The 14,353-nt window shown below is 39.8% G+C and overlaps 1 protein-coding gene across 1 annotated transcript in view; it reads right to left on the reverse strand.

The window, feature by feature from the left end:
- Positions 1-267: 267 nt before the first annotated feature.
- The window catches only part of aldh7a1 (aldehyde dehydrogenase 7 family, member A1), a 54,276-nt gene continuing 40,190 nt past the window's right edge, over positions 268-14,353 (reverse strand). Inside the window, exons 11-18 of the mRNA XM_073069664.1 lie at positions 11,898-11,992; positions 11,114-11,198; positions 9,418-9,524; positions 8,505-8,621; positions 8,144-8,241; positions 7,548-7,621; positions 5,059-5,134; positions 268-626 (exon numbers count right to left, since the gene is read on the reverse strand). Coding sequence (XP_072925765.1) covers positions 572-626; positions 5,059-5,134; positions 7,548-7,621; positions 8,144-8,241; positions 8,505-8,621; positions 9,418-9,524; positions 11,114-11,198; positions 11,898-11,992 — 707 coding nt within the window. The 3' untranslated portion in view covers positions 268-571. The remainder of the gene's footprint in view (positions 627-5,058; positions 5,135-7,547; positions 7,622-8,143; positions 8,242-8,504; positions 8,622-9,417; positions 9,525-11,113; positions 11,199-11,897; positions 11,993-14,353) is intronic.

Raw genomic sequence — 14,353 nt, forward strand, 5'->3', positions numbered from 1 at the left:
TTCCTGGAGGATAGAGGCCCCTTTCTTTCTCATTGTTTCCCTCCACAATGTATCGTTTTATACATTTGTGACTGTACTGCTTGATACTTCAAAGACGCTATATTACACAAATGCTTCCAAATTAACACTGCATCCAAAAATAGAAGACCCCAAATACAGATTAGTTCTACACAAATATAGATGCTATAATAGTAATTATTACTGTAAAGTGCTCAAGTGATCATTATAAAAATCAGTTAAACAAAGAAAATAAAGGACTGGCTCAAATTCATTTCAAAGTGTGAGGATTTATTTTCATTTTACTTGCCATTGGAGGGAAACTAATCCAATGTTCTATACAGAGGTTATCCTGTTAGTAATGAAAAGCAGATGTGTTACATCACAGTTCCATCTCTGAAAGTCTGAAGAAAAGCAAAATCCCAAATATCCAAGTCTGGTAGTTCATAGGTAAAATCATTTCAGATTTTAGAGTTTGCACAACATGATTTAATTCCTCTTATGAAAATTATTCTAATCTTTCATCCTCACTCATTCAAAGTCTTGATAGTTGATATAATATCACAAATTATCTTTATTCAAACTTGATCCCTTGAGCCAAAGGAAGTTCCTTGCTATAGTTGATGGTGCTAAAACAATGGGGAGAAAGAGAGTTAGTTTCAGTCTATAGAATAAATGATCTGGGCTGAGAAACTGTATGAAAACAACAACTAAATTTATGATTTATGCCTTTGCTGTCTTGGGATTACTTATCAAGATCAAGAGCAAAATTCTGCAGAGGCTAGGAATATGAAAACATATACAGAAAATGCTGGAAAGTTGATAACTTTTCATTACGCATGGTCATAGTTCATCAACCCGTTCTTGGTCCAGATACTCTTCATCCATTGGCTGTGGTTATAACCCTTCCTTAAAGTGTAACAGGCCACAAGTGGCAACTAGACATCAGGTGATGGAAGCAGCAGCCACATCCTCTCCTCGGATACCATTCAGGGGCAATTGAAACAATTGAATGGATTAACATTAAAACATTTTAAAATAATGACTTTAAAACAGGTTAAACCATTGTAAAGGCAGGTTATTAATAGAAGGAAGCAAAACCAGAAGCTAAGCTAAACCCTTTTTTTGAGGTTGATTGCTTAAGACCTGTTGCCTGTACCAGTCGGACAAGTACACTGCAGAAACACTGTTGTCCCCTCCCGTTGCACTGAGCTCAGCTTCAATAGTTGCTAATGACAGATTTCTGTGGACCAGGACCTAGCTTGTACTTTCTTCTTCACAGATGCTGCCCGACCTACTAAGCACTGTCAGCATTTTCTGTTTTTATATCAGAATCAAGATATTGCATGAAAAGTTTAACAAGTACTGGAGCCAAACATTTGTGATAACACCCTCAAAACAACTATTTGCAGAAACAGTAACTGATGAAATCGTAATTCAGAAGAAAGGAACTGTTTAACATTGGCCTCTGATTTATTATGCAGCATCTGAGAAATCCGCAACAGCTATTAGTAATTTGGTAAGTTAGAAACTCCATTTGTGCTCACAGAACACTGGTGCTATTCTGACATACCCAATTTGGAAAATTGATTTAAAAAGTGGGAAGAGTAACCAATATGATATATAAAGAATTAGAGAGTTCAAAACACCGAACAATACAAATTTTAACATCATGAAGAGCTCCATCCAAGTTCAGATTCTTCAGTCCTAAAGGGAAATAAATGTTCTGTAGATTAAGGACGTTTCAGAACTAACAATTTTCCTCAGATTGGTAAGATTTCCGAGTGTTTGGCTCATTGGCCTGATTTCAGCCACACCCACTCAATTTTACATACTTGATGATTGGGCAAGTTTGCTGAAAAAATTTTCTTCTGAAATTACACAAAAAAATCCTAACCCCAAAAAAACCCACCAAATCAGGAAAATTTCCTACTGTTTTGCTGACACCTACAGGTTAGGTTGGTATTTGCAAACTTCAACACGAAACATACATTGGTTTCTTGAAGTTCTTTTAATGCAGAAAAATGTCCAAGGCATTTCACATAGCATAATGAGAAAGAAGTAGACACCAAGTCATTTAAATTGTTATCAGGAGGGGTGAGCTAAAGCTGAAAAAAATTAGAAAATAACACAGAGAATGCTGTGAACACACAGCAGGTTGTGCACATCTGTGGAATGAGACATGGAGCTAGCTGACACTTATGGTCAAAGTCACTGCCAGAACTGCAGGTAGGTCAAGACTAGATTTTAAGGATGATCTTAAAAGACAAGGGGAAAGTGTATGGAGGGTACCTTAAGAGATATTTTTTTATTTATTTTATTTATCTAGAGATTCAGCACAGTAACAGGATCTTCAGGCACCACAGGCCCCTGCCACCCACCTATCTTTGGAATGTGGGAGGAGACTCACACAGACATGGGGAGCCCATACAACCTTTGTACTGAACCCAGGTCACTTCAGTGGTGTTACTCTAGTCATCCCCAGAGCATGGAGGCTAGAAGCTGAAGGAACAACCACAGTAAACAGGAGTGAGCAGGGGAGGAGTGCACACAAGCAGGGGGGAGGGGTGGGGTCCACTGTGGTGGGAAGCTGCAGCTGGAAAAAGCAGGTTTGAAGGAATCTGCAAGAAAAAACATGTTTTTCAATCAAAGTGTCCCAGGCTCCAAGGCAACGTTGTCAGTCCGTTCCACATGATATAACTGCTGTTTCACAAAATATGGGGCATTAGTGTATCCGGCATGGCACTACCTTGCTTCACTTTAGCACTTTTGGTGCTCTAGTCTCAACACCCACAGGTAGCCACTCATTTATACTTAACAAAAAGTCATCATCCTGGACCACCATCTAGTGAGCTGGGAACCTATAATGAGAGTCTCACAGTCGGGTCGGCCGAAAGGAGGGTCCGGCGGGGGCTGCCAAGAGGAGAACTCAGGAGTGCAGCAGACAACAGTCGTTTCTTTCCTGTGTTTACAATCCACAATGCTTACAGCTTTTCTCATCACCTTCAGTCGAATGTGATGGGAAGGGTGTGTCCTTCCCCACCACTCTGCAATTCTCCTCAGCAACATGCTCAACACTGGGCCGCTTCCACCACACCCAAAAGGCAGCGATGAGAGAGACGGCTGTATCAACACATAGAAGGGCTGCTAACAGTCCACAGCAAAGGCCCGATTCACCATGCCGATGTTGTTGCAGACCCTTCTACCCACACACCTTGTCCACCAACATTACCGTGAGCGGCCTTGTCCTGCCCGCCACGGCCAACTGATTGCTGGACGAGCCAAGAAGTGGTAGGGGCACGTCCAGGTTGCCAGCGCTACTGTGCTGTCAGAATCTCTGCATATAAAATGGCATGATACCCACTCAGCACTGGCTGCTTTAGAGTCATAAAGTGATAGAGCACTACAGCAGAGAAACAGGCCCTTTGGCCCATCTGGTTTTCTCCCTAGTCCCATCTCCCTGCACCCTCCATACCTCTCTCATCCACGTAGCTATCCAAACTTCTCTTAAATGTTACAACTCAACTCACACCTACCATTTCTACAAGTTGCTCATTCCACATTGGCACCACCTTTCACCCTAGAGCTACGTTCTTATTCTTGGTTTTGCCCAACACGAGGGGAAAAAAGCCTGCATGCACTCACCCTTTTGTGTTCCCCTCTGCGCACTGGGTGGCAACCTTTAGCATATGTTTGGTGTTTTTTTTTTAAAAACGAGGCCAAGTTGCTAGCTTGATGCTCAACCCAGCACGGACAGAAAGTGTGCAAGGAGCCTGCGGATTCGAACCCGGGACCATTCCCTTTGAAGTCCGGTATGGATGCTACTACAGTCCACACCTGCTCCTGTCCATACCCCTCTTAATTTCACATACTGCTGCAAGATCTCCCGTCGTTCCCCTGTTCTCCAGGGAATAAAGTCCTACCCTATTTACCCTATCCCTGTAAGTCCCAAGTCCCAGCAACATTCATGTAAGTTTTCTCTGCTCTCTATCAGGCTTATTGATATCTTTCCTGTAGGTAGGTGGCTGACCTGAACTGCCACATAATATTCCAAATTTGGCCTCATCAATGTCTTATACAACTTACTGCGCTCATTCCAGGTACTGCATAATGCTGAGCTCTGCACACAGGACGAGTGTACGTCGGAAAGTACAGACAATGCAGGATTATCCGCCTCAGCATGTGGGAACTCACTCTGCTCTGACCACATCAGGCCAACCTATGTCAGAGCACTTCTTGGTATTTTATTTTTAAAGCACTATGAAGTAAAGGACATAAGGAAGAACACAAACTGCAACACATCAAAGAAACATTCTATAAGGAAGGACACACTGTTATAAAAAGATATTCTAATAGACAACGTAAGAGGGACTGCAGATGCTGCAAAATCTGAAACAATGTACACTAGATGCTGGAGGAACTCAGCTGGTCAGGCAGCATCTCAGACCGAAACATCGACTATTCATTTCCGTCCAAAGCTCTGCCTGACCTGCTGAGTTCCTCCAGAAATTTGTGCATGTTGCTCGATATTCCAAATGACCTTGTATCTCAGCCTGACCTCTATTTGAATTGAACATCTGCCTACCCATCTATACCCTTCCATGGGAGTTATGGCTACACCTCATGGGCTCCCAACGATATACCAAGTTACAAGCAGGCATTTTCCCTCAGCACAATAGTACATTGGAACTGAAATGGTGTGGCTACCCAGTTCTTAGAAGCGTAGCATTATGTAGACAGTGACAAGTTCCATGGGATATCTGCTAGTTGTTTTTTTTTAAATTCATGATTTGACAGATTATGAGAAGATTTCCAGCTACAAATGTAGACATTAACATTCAGGACTTCAATCCTGAAACATGTTACATTTACTAAATTGAGGTCAATGATCAAATCACCCATGATCTTTCTGAATCACAGAGCATGCTCAAGTAATCCTGCTCCTCTTTCTCGTGTCTGAAAATTAAACTTAAAGCTGTAGACGTTTTTAATTTTTATTTAATCCATTCCTCCCATTCATATTCTAGTCATTCAGAGTGACCCAATTGTCCCTTTACCTACCAGGTAGACCTCCTCATGTAATGCTTCCATGCATCACTGCCGGATTCTCTGCCTCCACCCGTATGTTTCTCTCCACCTAAAAACATTCACGTTTCAGAATCAGCATCGGTTTAATATCCCCGGCTTGTGTCAAGATATCTGTCACCTTTGTGGCAGCAGTACAATGCAATACATCAGAGAGATAAAAAAACAATGAATTGCAGTAAGTACTGTATGTGTGTATATAATATATATATATATATACACACACACACACACACACACACACACACACACACACACACACACACACACACACAGAGTAGTTAAATTAAATAAATAATGCAAATAAATATTTTTTTAAAGAAATAGTGAGGTAGTGTTCATGAGTTCAATGTCCATTTAGAAATCGGTTGTCAGAGGGAAAGATGCTGTTCCTCAGTCGTTGAGTGTGTGCCTTCAGGTTTCTGTACCTCCTTCCTGATGGTAGCAAAGAGAACAGGGCACGCCCTGGCTGATCTGGGTCTTTAATGATGGATGCTGCCTTTTTGAGGCATCGCTCCTTGAAGATGTCCCGGACGCTACAGAGGCTGGTGCCCAAGATGGAGCTGACTAAGCTTACAACTCTCTTAGGTTATAAAAGGAAAAAAAAACAGGCAGCAGGGCTTTGCATCAGTAACTTCTGGAGATGTCAACAATTCAGTAACTCTCCAATAACGTATCAACATGGGACTTTAGTGGCACTGGACTAGCAGATGTTTTAGGATGCACAGTACTCCTACTAATACACAAATATAATTTTAATTAACAAACACAAATTGCTGGAGGAACTCAGGTGGTCAAGCAGCACCAGTGGAGGGGAATGAACTATTGACCTTTCATCAGGACTGGAAAGGAAGGGGGAATGAGGTGGTGGGCGAGTGAAGGAGTACAAGCTGGCAGGTGATAGGTGAGGGGGAAGCTAGGTGGGTGGGGGTGGAGGGAATGAAGTGAGAAGCTGGAAGGGGTTAAGTGTAAGAAGTAAAGGGCTGAAGAAGAAATCTGATAAGTGAGGAGAGTGGACCACGTGAGAACAGGAAGGAGGAGAGGCACCAAAGATAGGCAGAGGAGGAGAAAAGATGTAAGAACAGAACCAGAAAGGGGGAAAAGAAAAAAAACAGGGAAGGGAGAGGGGAGAGAAATTACCAGAAGTTAGAGAAATCAATGTTTATGCCATCAAGTTGGAGACTACCAAGACAGAACATGAGGTGTTGCTTCTCCAGCGTGAGAACGGCCACATCATTGCAGTAGAGGAGGTCATGAACTGTCACGTTAGAACGGGAATGGAAAGGAGAATTAAAAAGGGTGGCTACAATATTAGAAACACCTTTCCACTGCACCAAATGAATTTAAAAGGAGCACAAGAAATGAGGGCCCGAGCCAGTATAAAGAGCAAATTTTACGATGTATAAAGGCAACATTGGAAAAAAAAGAAATTGACAGGTCAGATGCTGAATCTTTAGGATTTACAGAAAGTGAGATAGTGGATTAGCAGTTTCACTCTACATCCATTGTGAGACAGAGGTATCATCTCTAACAAGGTCGCAGTGTCACCAAATCACCACCTGATTGCTTAGATCAGGACTGTGCCAGAATCAAAGTTTAAAAGCAGCTTTGGAAGCCATTTCTCAAAATCTGTAAGTGTCGGGTACAAATTCATCCATCTTTGTATCAAAGAAGATTTCCTATGATTTCCTCAGGAATTATTGAATTTCAATGTGACCAAAATCTAAAACCAGGAAGATGCTGACTATCAAAGGATTAATTATTTAAACAAGGCCTCAAAGCATTCAATAAGTAATAACCACCTGAGAGTGGAGTGTAAAATGAGCACTATCGCTAATCTGTGACTGATTTTCCCACCCAACTCTGCATGCAGAGTGAAGAACAGTGAGCCATTCTATTAAGAAAGGATAGAATAAAGTAGAAGCAAGATCTCAGTCATTTAGAATTCATTATTATAAAATGTAAAGGCAGAGTTAAAAATTATGCAAAGGATAAATCAAGAAAACTTTCCTTTGTTTCTGTGTACATTGTTGAATGCAATTTTTAAAATTAAGGTAACAAATTTGATTTCATTTCTGTACAATTATTTGCCGTCAAATTGTGAAAAGCCATGCGATGCAATAATTGCCACATATGTAGGAAATCATCTTGTTTAATATCACGTTAAGAGTAACAAGGAATCATTGTTCAGCAAGGCACAGGATATTTTGAAACAAATTAGTTGGACCAGAGACTTGTTTCCATAGTCTTGTACATTCTGCATTTTCTTACTAAACCATTCAATTCAGATGTGTTTTTTCTGCCATGAATACTTCAATGACAAAGAACAATTCTGTGTCTGACTGATCCGCTCATTATTAATCTTGCAACACACTTCCCATCAGTGCATTAAAAATTTACGAGTAAACCGATTTTAAAACTGTAAATTAAGAAAGTTCCTGTTACAAATGTAATTTTAAAATTACCAAAGGCTCCTCCGATTTCGGCACCACTGGTTGGAATGTTGATGTTCACAACTCCGCAATCTGAACCTTTGGGTCTGAGCAGAAGAGGTAAAAAACATTATCAGGAACGGGAAACAAATAATAAGTAAAAACTTTATCACAGAGATTATTTTTAAAAATCATCCACTTTTCACTGTACTTTCTACACTGAGTTGAATCTCTAGAGTTACTGAATACAACATCAGAGCAAATGCAAAACAAAATAATCAAGGTTTGAAAGAAAACCTGTAAAGAAAAAAATAAAATCATGCAACAAGAAGTCAACTAAAGCAAAAAGGTACTGAATGGCCTGAAGGGTTTCCATCTTTTTATTTCACAACATTGCAGCAACAGATGTAAAAACAGCAAAAAGATCAGTTAAGAGCAGATTACACTCTAATCCTTTACGTTCTTCGTGGGGGAGGGGTTGTTAAAATAAATAATCAGTATTGGGTGAAGGTATCAGTATGTGCCTTTTTAATGAATGCTTATAGAACTATTGAGTTAGCGCTGTGCTTCTGAGTCTGGAAGTAAATCACTGCAAATTATTTGTGCAAAAATAAATTTAAAGAGCTTACCCCAGCCAACGGAACATTCGACCTACATCCTTGGTGAAGATGCTACTGGAAAGACCCTGTTTGACCTCGTTGTTCCATGTAAATGCTTCTTTCTCAGACTGAAAGATAAAAGAAAGAAAGAAAAATAAATCATGACATTATTGTTGGAATTAGGTACTATAAGATAACCCTGTTTTTGCATACACTATAATAAGTAAGCTTAATTATGCTCATTTGTAAAAACTGTAACTAACGGTGACTCAGTATTTTATTCAAATAGAGCCATATGATTACATGCAAATAAATTAGAACTTTCAAGAGTTCAATGCTCCATTTTACCGCATTTTAAAATGCTCTCTTTGCAATAATGAACTCACTTTACCTTAAATTTGAGAACATACAAAATGGGTGCAAATGTCTCAGTATGAACAATTGCTGCATCGTGGGGCAGTCCAGTTACAATAGTTGGTTCTACATAGTTTCCTGGACGATCAATGGCCTATCACAAAACAACAAAATCAATATTAGTACACATAGTTTGCTTCTGCTAAAACAGACGACAAAATGCAAAGAAAACATATTCCTCTCCTTGGCTTCTCCTGCAGAAGGAGTTTGCCAATGCAGTCCAAGTCAATTGGACAATGTTTTAACAAACTGAGTGATTGGTATACTGTCCTCCTGAAGCAGCAATATGGAATTTGAATTTAGTTACAGGACAAGACAGCCCAGTTAATAAGAAACAGCACAAAGGCAGTGTGCTTATAATTGAACACACTGAACAATGAGTGAAAACCAATACTCCTCTTACTGTCAGATTACCTGTCTGACTTCGACTATACATTCTTCAGTTGAACAATTTGAAGACCTGTCAAAATTCTTCATTCCTCACAAAGCATGCTCATTACTTCCTCCCCAGAACTGCTCATTTCTGCTTTTACTTCACTCTCTTGGATGCCAAAATCCTTCATCAGCAGCCAATTATCCCTAAGCTCCTCTTCCTCAGTTCACACTGTAAACTACTTGTTCAAATCACAGCTACCGTAATGTCCGTGTCAAACACACAATGCTGAATTAAACTAAATCTCTTCTGCCTGCACGTGATCCATAGCTCTCTTTTCCCTGCATATTAATGTGTCTAACAGCCTCTTTAAAGCCCCCATATCTGCTCCGACCAAACCTTTGGCAGCCTGTTCCAGTCACCTGTCACTCTGAGTGTAAGAATCCACCCTGCATATCTCTTTAAAACTTTTCCCCTCTCGCCTTAAATACTCGTTTTCTAGTAGCAAACGCCTTACCTTTCCACCGTAAACTACCTTGCCACCTTGCTGTTTGGCCTGATCCACTGCATTCTTGTACATATCCACTGCTTGCTTAGTGTGAAGGGGGCCATACAAGGTATTAGCTAAAAGGGGAGAAAAGCATAATATTTACTCGACTTGGGAAGAAAGTAGTCTAAAGTGCAGAATACATCTTGTTATAACACTATCTCATTTTTCAACAGATAACTATCACCAATCAATAATTACTTTGCTGCATATGGTGCTATAATTATTTTAAAAACCTGAGATATAAAATAAACATCTTTGTAATATCTGCATACTTATCTCCCCTTAATTTTGTTCCTGAACACACGTGATCTTAGCTTACCTGGTATGTGTTTCAACTAATGTTAATGCTATGTGCGTATGAAGTGCTCTATCCTGTAAATCTGGGCAATCAGTTGGTGCTCTCTTAAGCTCTATGTAGTTATAGATTGTTGAGGTCTGGGATCAGATTGCATAGTGTCAGAGTTGGCATGCTGCCATATTGGACAAAAGCTGAGAGATAGGAAATGTGACCAAAAAAAATGGCAGCTGGCACACATTTACAGCACCTATTATTACCGCTGATAACCTCCACCTGCTCCTGCTTTTGACTAAGACACAAGAGGTGATAAGAGTACTGACAGCCACTCGACGGTGGCAGAGACAGCCAAGGAGGTAGGGAGCTGTGTGGCCAAGGATAGGAAGCAGGAAAGTACGAGCAACGAGAAACAGTTTGTCAGGGGCAAGGCAAGCGAGCTGGTAGTTTACTGTGACTGGCTGATTCACATCACCTCTGACGGGAAGACCAAACGGCAGAAATTACAGGCTTATCTTTCAAATAGTTATGAAAGCAAGAGTTAACATTTCAGTATCTAATCTTAACAAAATTTTATTACTTTTACAACAATTAGAAACAGTCCTGACAAGAGGTAAGTAGAAGAATTTTAAAAGAAACTAATATATTGCCAATGACCTTAATCACAGATGGCCAGAAGAATTTAAATAATTTTAGTAACTATTTATTGTAGAGAGTGGAGCCTTTCCTCCAGGCCCATGTAAGTGCCTGCTAAATTCTGAACATGGTAGCTTTCTGCCTTCAATGGAGATTCTGGTTTGTAAGTTTCTTGCATGGTAGGCTTGGTTTCATCACTTCATTTTTAAAGCTAGTGATTCAGTGCATTCCCTGAGCAGCTTGACCAGAGACACAGAACAAAGAACAGCTCAGCACAGAATGGGTCCTTTGGCCCACGTCGCTGTGCTAACCAGTTAGCCTGTTCTTGAGATCAATCTAACCCTTCCTTCCTACACAGCCCATAACTTTCCATCTTTCTTTCATCCATGTGCGTATCTCAGAGTCTCTTAAATATCTGTAATCTATCAGCCTCTACCACCGCCCCCAACAATGCATTCCAGGCTCCTACATTTAAACCATTACCCCTAAACCTTTCGCCACTCAACTCAAACAGATGTCCTCTGGTATCAGCTTTTGCCACCCTGCTGTTCACTCCACGTCTCCTATCATCTTCTGCATCTCTATCAAGTCTCCTCAAGAGCCTGAGCTCATTTTACCTTTCCTCATAAAACATGTTCTCAATTTCAGACAAATCATAGTTATAAAGTTAGTACTTAAACAAATTATTGGTCACGATGGCTTTCAATCTGAGCAACAAAATTCCTTTAAACTTACGGTCCAATGGGTCTCCAATTCGGATCTGTTTATAAGCTTTGGTAAGTCTTTCCACCACCTCGTCGTGAACACTTTCATGTAAAAACTGTAAGAAAAAAACCCAAAAAGGTAACTTCAGAATCATTATCAGGTTTAATATCACTGGCATATGTCATGAAGTTTGATAACTTTACAGCAGTACTACAAAGCAATACATGATAAATATAGAGAAAAAAAACTTTTAAATTACATTAATTATAATCACCTCTTTTAAATAGTGAAGTTAAAATAAGTAGTGCAAAAAAAAAGAAATATAAAAAAGTAGTGAGGTAGTGTTCATGCACTTCGGTGTTCATTTAGAAGTTGGGTGGCAGAGGGGAAGAAGCTGTTCCTTAGTCACTGAGTGTGTGCCTTCAGGCCTCTGTACCTCCTTCCTGACAGTAACAATGAGAAGAGGGCATGTCCTGGGTGGTGGGGGCCCTTAATGATGCACATTGCCTTCCTAAGGCACCACTCCCTAAAGGTGTCCAGGATACTACAGAGGCTAGTACCCACGATGGGGCTGACTAGTTTTACAAGTTTCTGCAACTTACTTCGATCTTGTGCAGTACATCCCCCACCCCTGTACCAGACGTTGATGCAGCCAGTTAGACTGCACTCCACTGTTACTAACTTGCAATAGTTAAACTTAAACTTGTGCCAATTGGCACTGTCATCCCTGTAAAACTACATTAAAAATGACTGATGGTTTGGTCCAGAAAATATTTACTAGGAAACATGTACCAACTGCGGTGTAACAACTCACCAGACGTCTGGTTGTTGTGCACCTCTGCCCTGCAGTTCCCACAGCAGCAAACAGAACAGATGGAATCACCATATTTAGATCAGCATCATCAAACACTGCCAGGAAAGAGACAATAACCAGTTAAATCCCATAAAGAAATACAATGAGAGAACAAACATCACCAAAGTAATCAGGAACCAACACATTCTGATGCACGTCAAAGTTTTCCAGCAGATATTTGGTCTCCAGACAATGCACCTGAAGACTAACTTGATAACCTAAAGCAGGGGTTCCCAACCTGGGGCCTCCAGACCCCTCAGTGGGGTCCATAGCATAACAAAGGTTAGGAAGCCCTGTCCTAAAGGATGACCCATGAACATATTTGAACTCAGATGCTTTAATGCTGAGACCTACAGAGAATTAATTAAACGTTTTAAATCATGCATTTAGGAATAAAACTATTTAGAAAAACAATAAATTACAACACCAACTGCACAATCTTGCTTTCATTTCAATATTTAAATAATTAGTGTATATTTCTCTTCTGTGTGCATATTTGTTTTACAGTTAACATCATATTTGGGTTCCTAATGATGATGAATTATTATGAAGTTGATTAGCCAATTGCATACATATTCTCTGAATTATCAAACTTTGCAGACAATCACAATTGCACTTAAAAATACAAGGTGAAATATTCTCCTAGAGTATGTTAACTGGCTCTTCTTATTTAAAATACTGACTATAATTAAACAGAAAGCTGAGAACATTAAACCACACCAGTTCTAGAGTTCAGAATTACAGTACAACCCACACGTGACATATGGTAATTTTTGTGTAATGTTTTGTAATGCTTCTATTTATAAAAGCTTGCACAATATCTAATAGATCCAAACTTTGTATGCTGTTCACATTCTGGAAGAAATTTTAAAAATTGTAAAGACTATTGAAAATGTAATAAATTGCATTCATTTCCAACAAAGTGGGAGATACAGGATTTATTGAATTATTCTCATCAGCATTTCCAAAACAGAACAAATTGACAAAAGCTTCAATTCCAATTTCAATTTAGAAGTCTTGCAATTCATTATCGTGACCAGAAGGTGGCACACAGGCTCCTTGAAATGCTTCCATCTCCAAAAAAATCAGAATTCCTTTTACACCACCAGGAGATAGAGCAGCAGTGGAAACAAAGTTGTATAGAATTCCTAATACCTTAATGTATTATGCATCTCAAAATAATCTACATGATGATCAAGTATTAGAGCCCTAAAGTCAGATTAATACCGCACAGAAACAAGCCCTTTGGCCCACTGGCTCATGCCAACAAAGCCAGTCCCATTTGCCTCTGTTTAGCCTTTATCTTTTACTTGTTTGTTACTGTAACAGCTTCAATCAGCTCCTCTAGTAGCTTGTTCCTTTAATGCAAACCTTCTGTATGAAGAAGTTGCCCTCGACGTTATTCAAGTTAGTTATTCATTTAGAGATGCTCCACTACAACAGGCCCTTCTGGCTCATCGAGCCAACACCACCCAATTACACCCCGTGACCAATTAACCAACCAACTTGCACGTCTTCGGAGTGTGCGGGAAAACTGGAGCGCCTGAAGAAAACTCACACAGTCATGAGGAGAACGTACAAACTCCTTGGAGACAGTGACAGAATTGAACGTGGGTCACTGGCATTGTAAAGCAATGCTATACTACTGTGCCGTGCCACAGAATGCAGAGTTAGCGCATTCTTAAACGATAGTTACTACTTTCATATAGGGAAATCCTAAAGCCAATTTGCTTAAAAAAGGTCAAGAATGATCAAGGTAATGATAGTCTTGGTTAAGGAATACCTATTGTTTATAAACCGAGAGATAATACTCCAGCTCCCATTCAAATGAGTACAATGAGATGATATACATCCACCTGGGAGAGCACACACAACTTTGCTGTAAAAAACTGTACAAAAGATGGTAACTCTGACAGTTAGGCAACTACCTTTCCAATATGACATTAGACATTTAAATAAAATATAGGGGCTCGCCCAACCCAGCAGTTGATCTTTCCACTGTGTGGTAGATAGAGACATTTTTTTCCCAAATTGCTGGTACGTAATTAAATAAAACTGTCCATACGTATTAAACATTCTATATTTAATTAGAGCAATTGAGGCTTTTTCAGCCTCAGGTTGGCTAAGACTAGAACTAGAAGTCATAGTTTTAGGGTGTATGGTAAAATACTTAAGGGGAATCTGAGAAGAAAGTTCTTCACTCAGAGGGTAGTATCAGTGTGGATCGAGCTGTCAGTAAAAGTGGTAACATTTAAGAGAAGTTTGGATAAGCACATGTATGAGAGGGGTTTGGAGAATCAGATTCATTCTCACTGACAAGTCACGAAATTTGTTGGTAACAGTAGAGTGCAAGGTACAAAACATTGCTATGATGTGATAAAAATAAAATAAACAGTGCAAAAGAATATTGTGGGTGC

Source organism: Hemitrygon akajei, chromosome 2 (assembly GCF_048418815.1).
Source record: "Hemitrygon akajei chromosome 2, sHemAka1.3, whole genome shotgun sequence".
Taxonomy (NCBI): Eukaryota; Metazoa; Chordata; class Chondrichthyes; order Myliobatiformes; family Dasyatidae; genus Hemitrygon; species Hemitrygon akajei.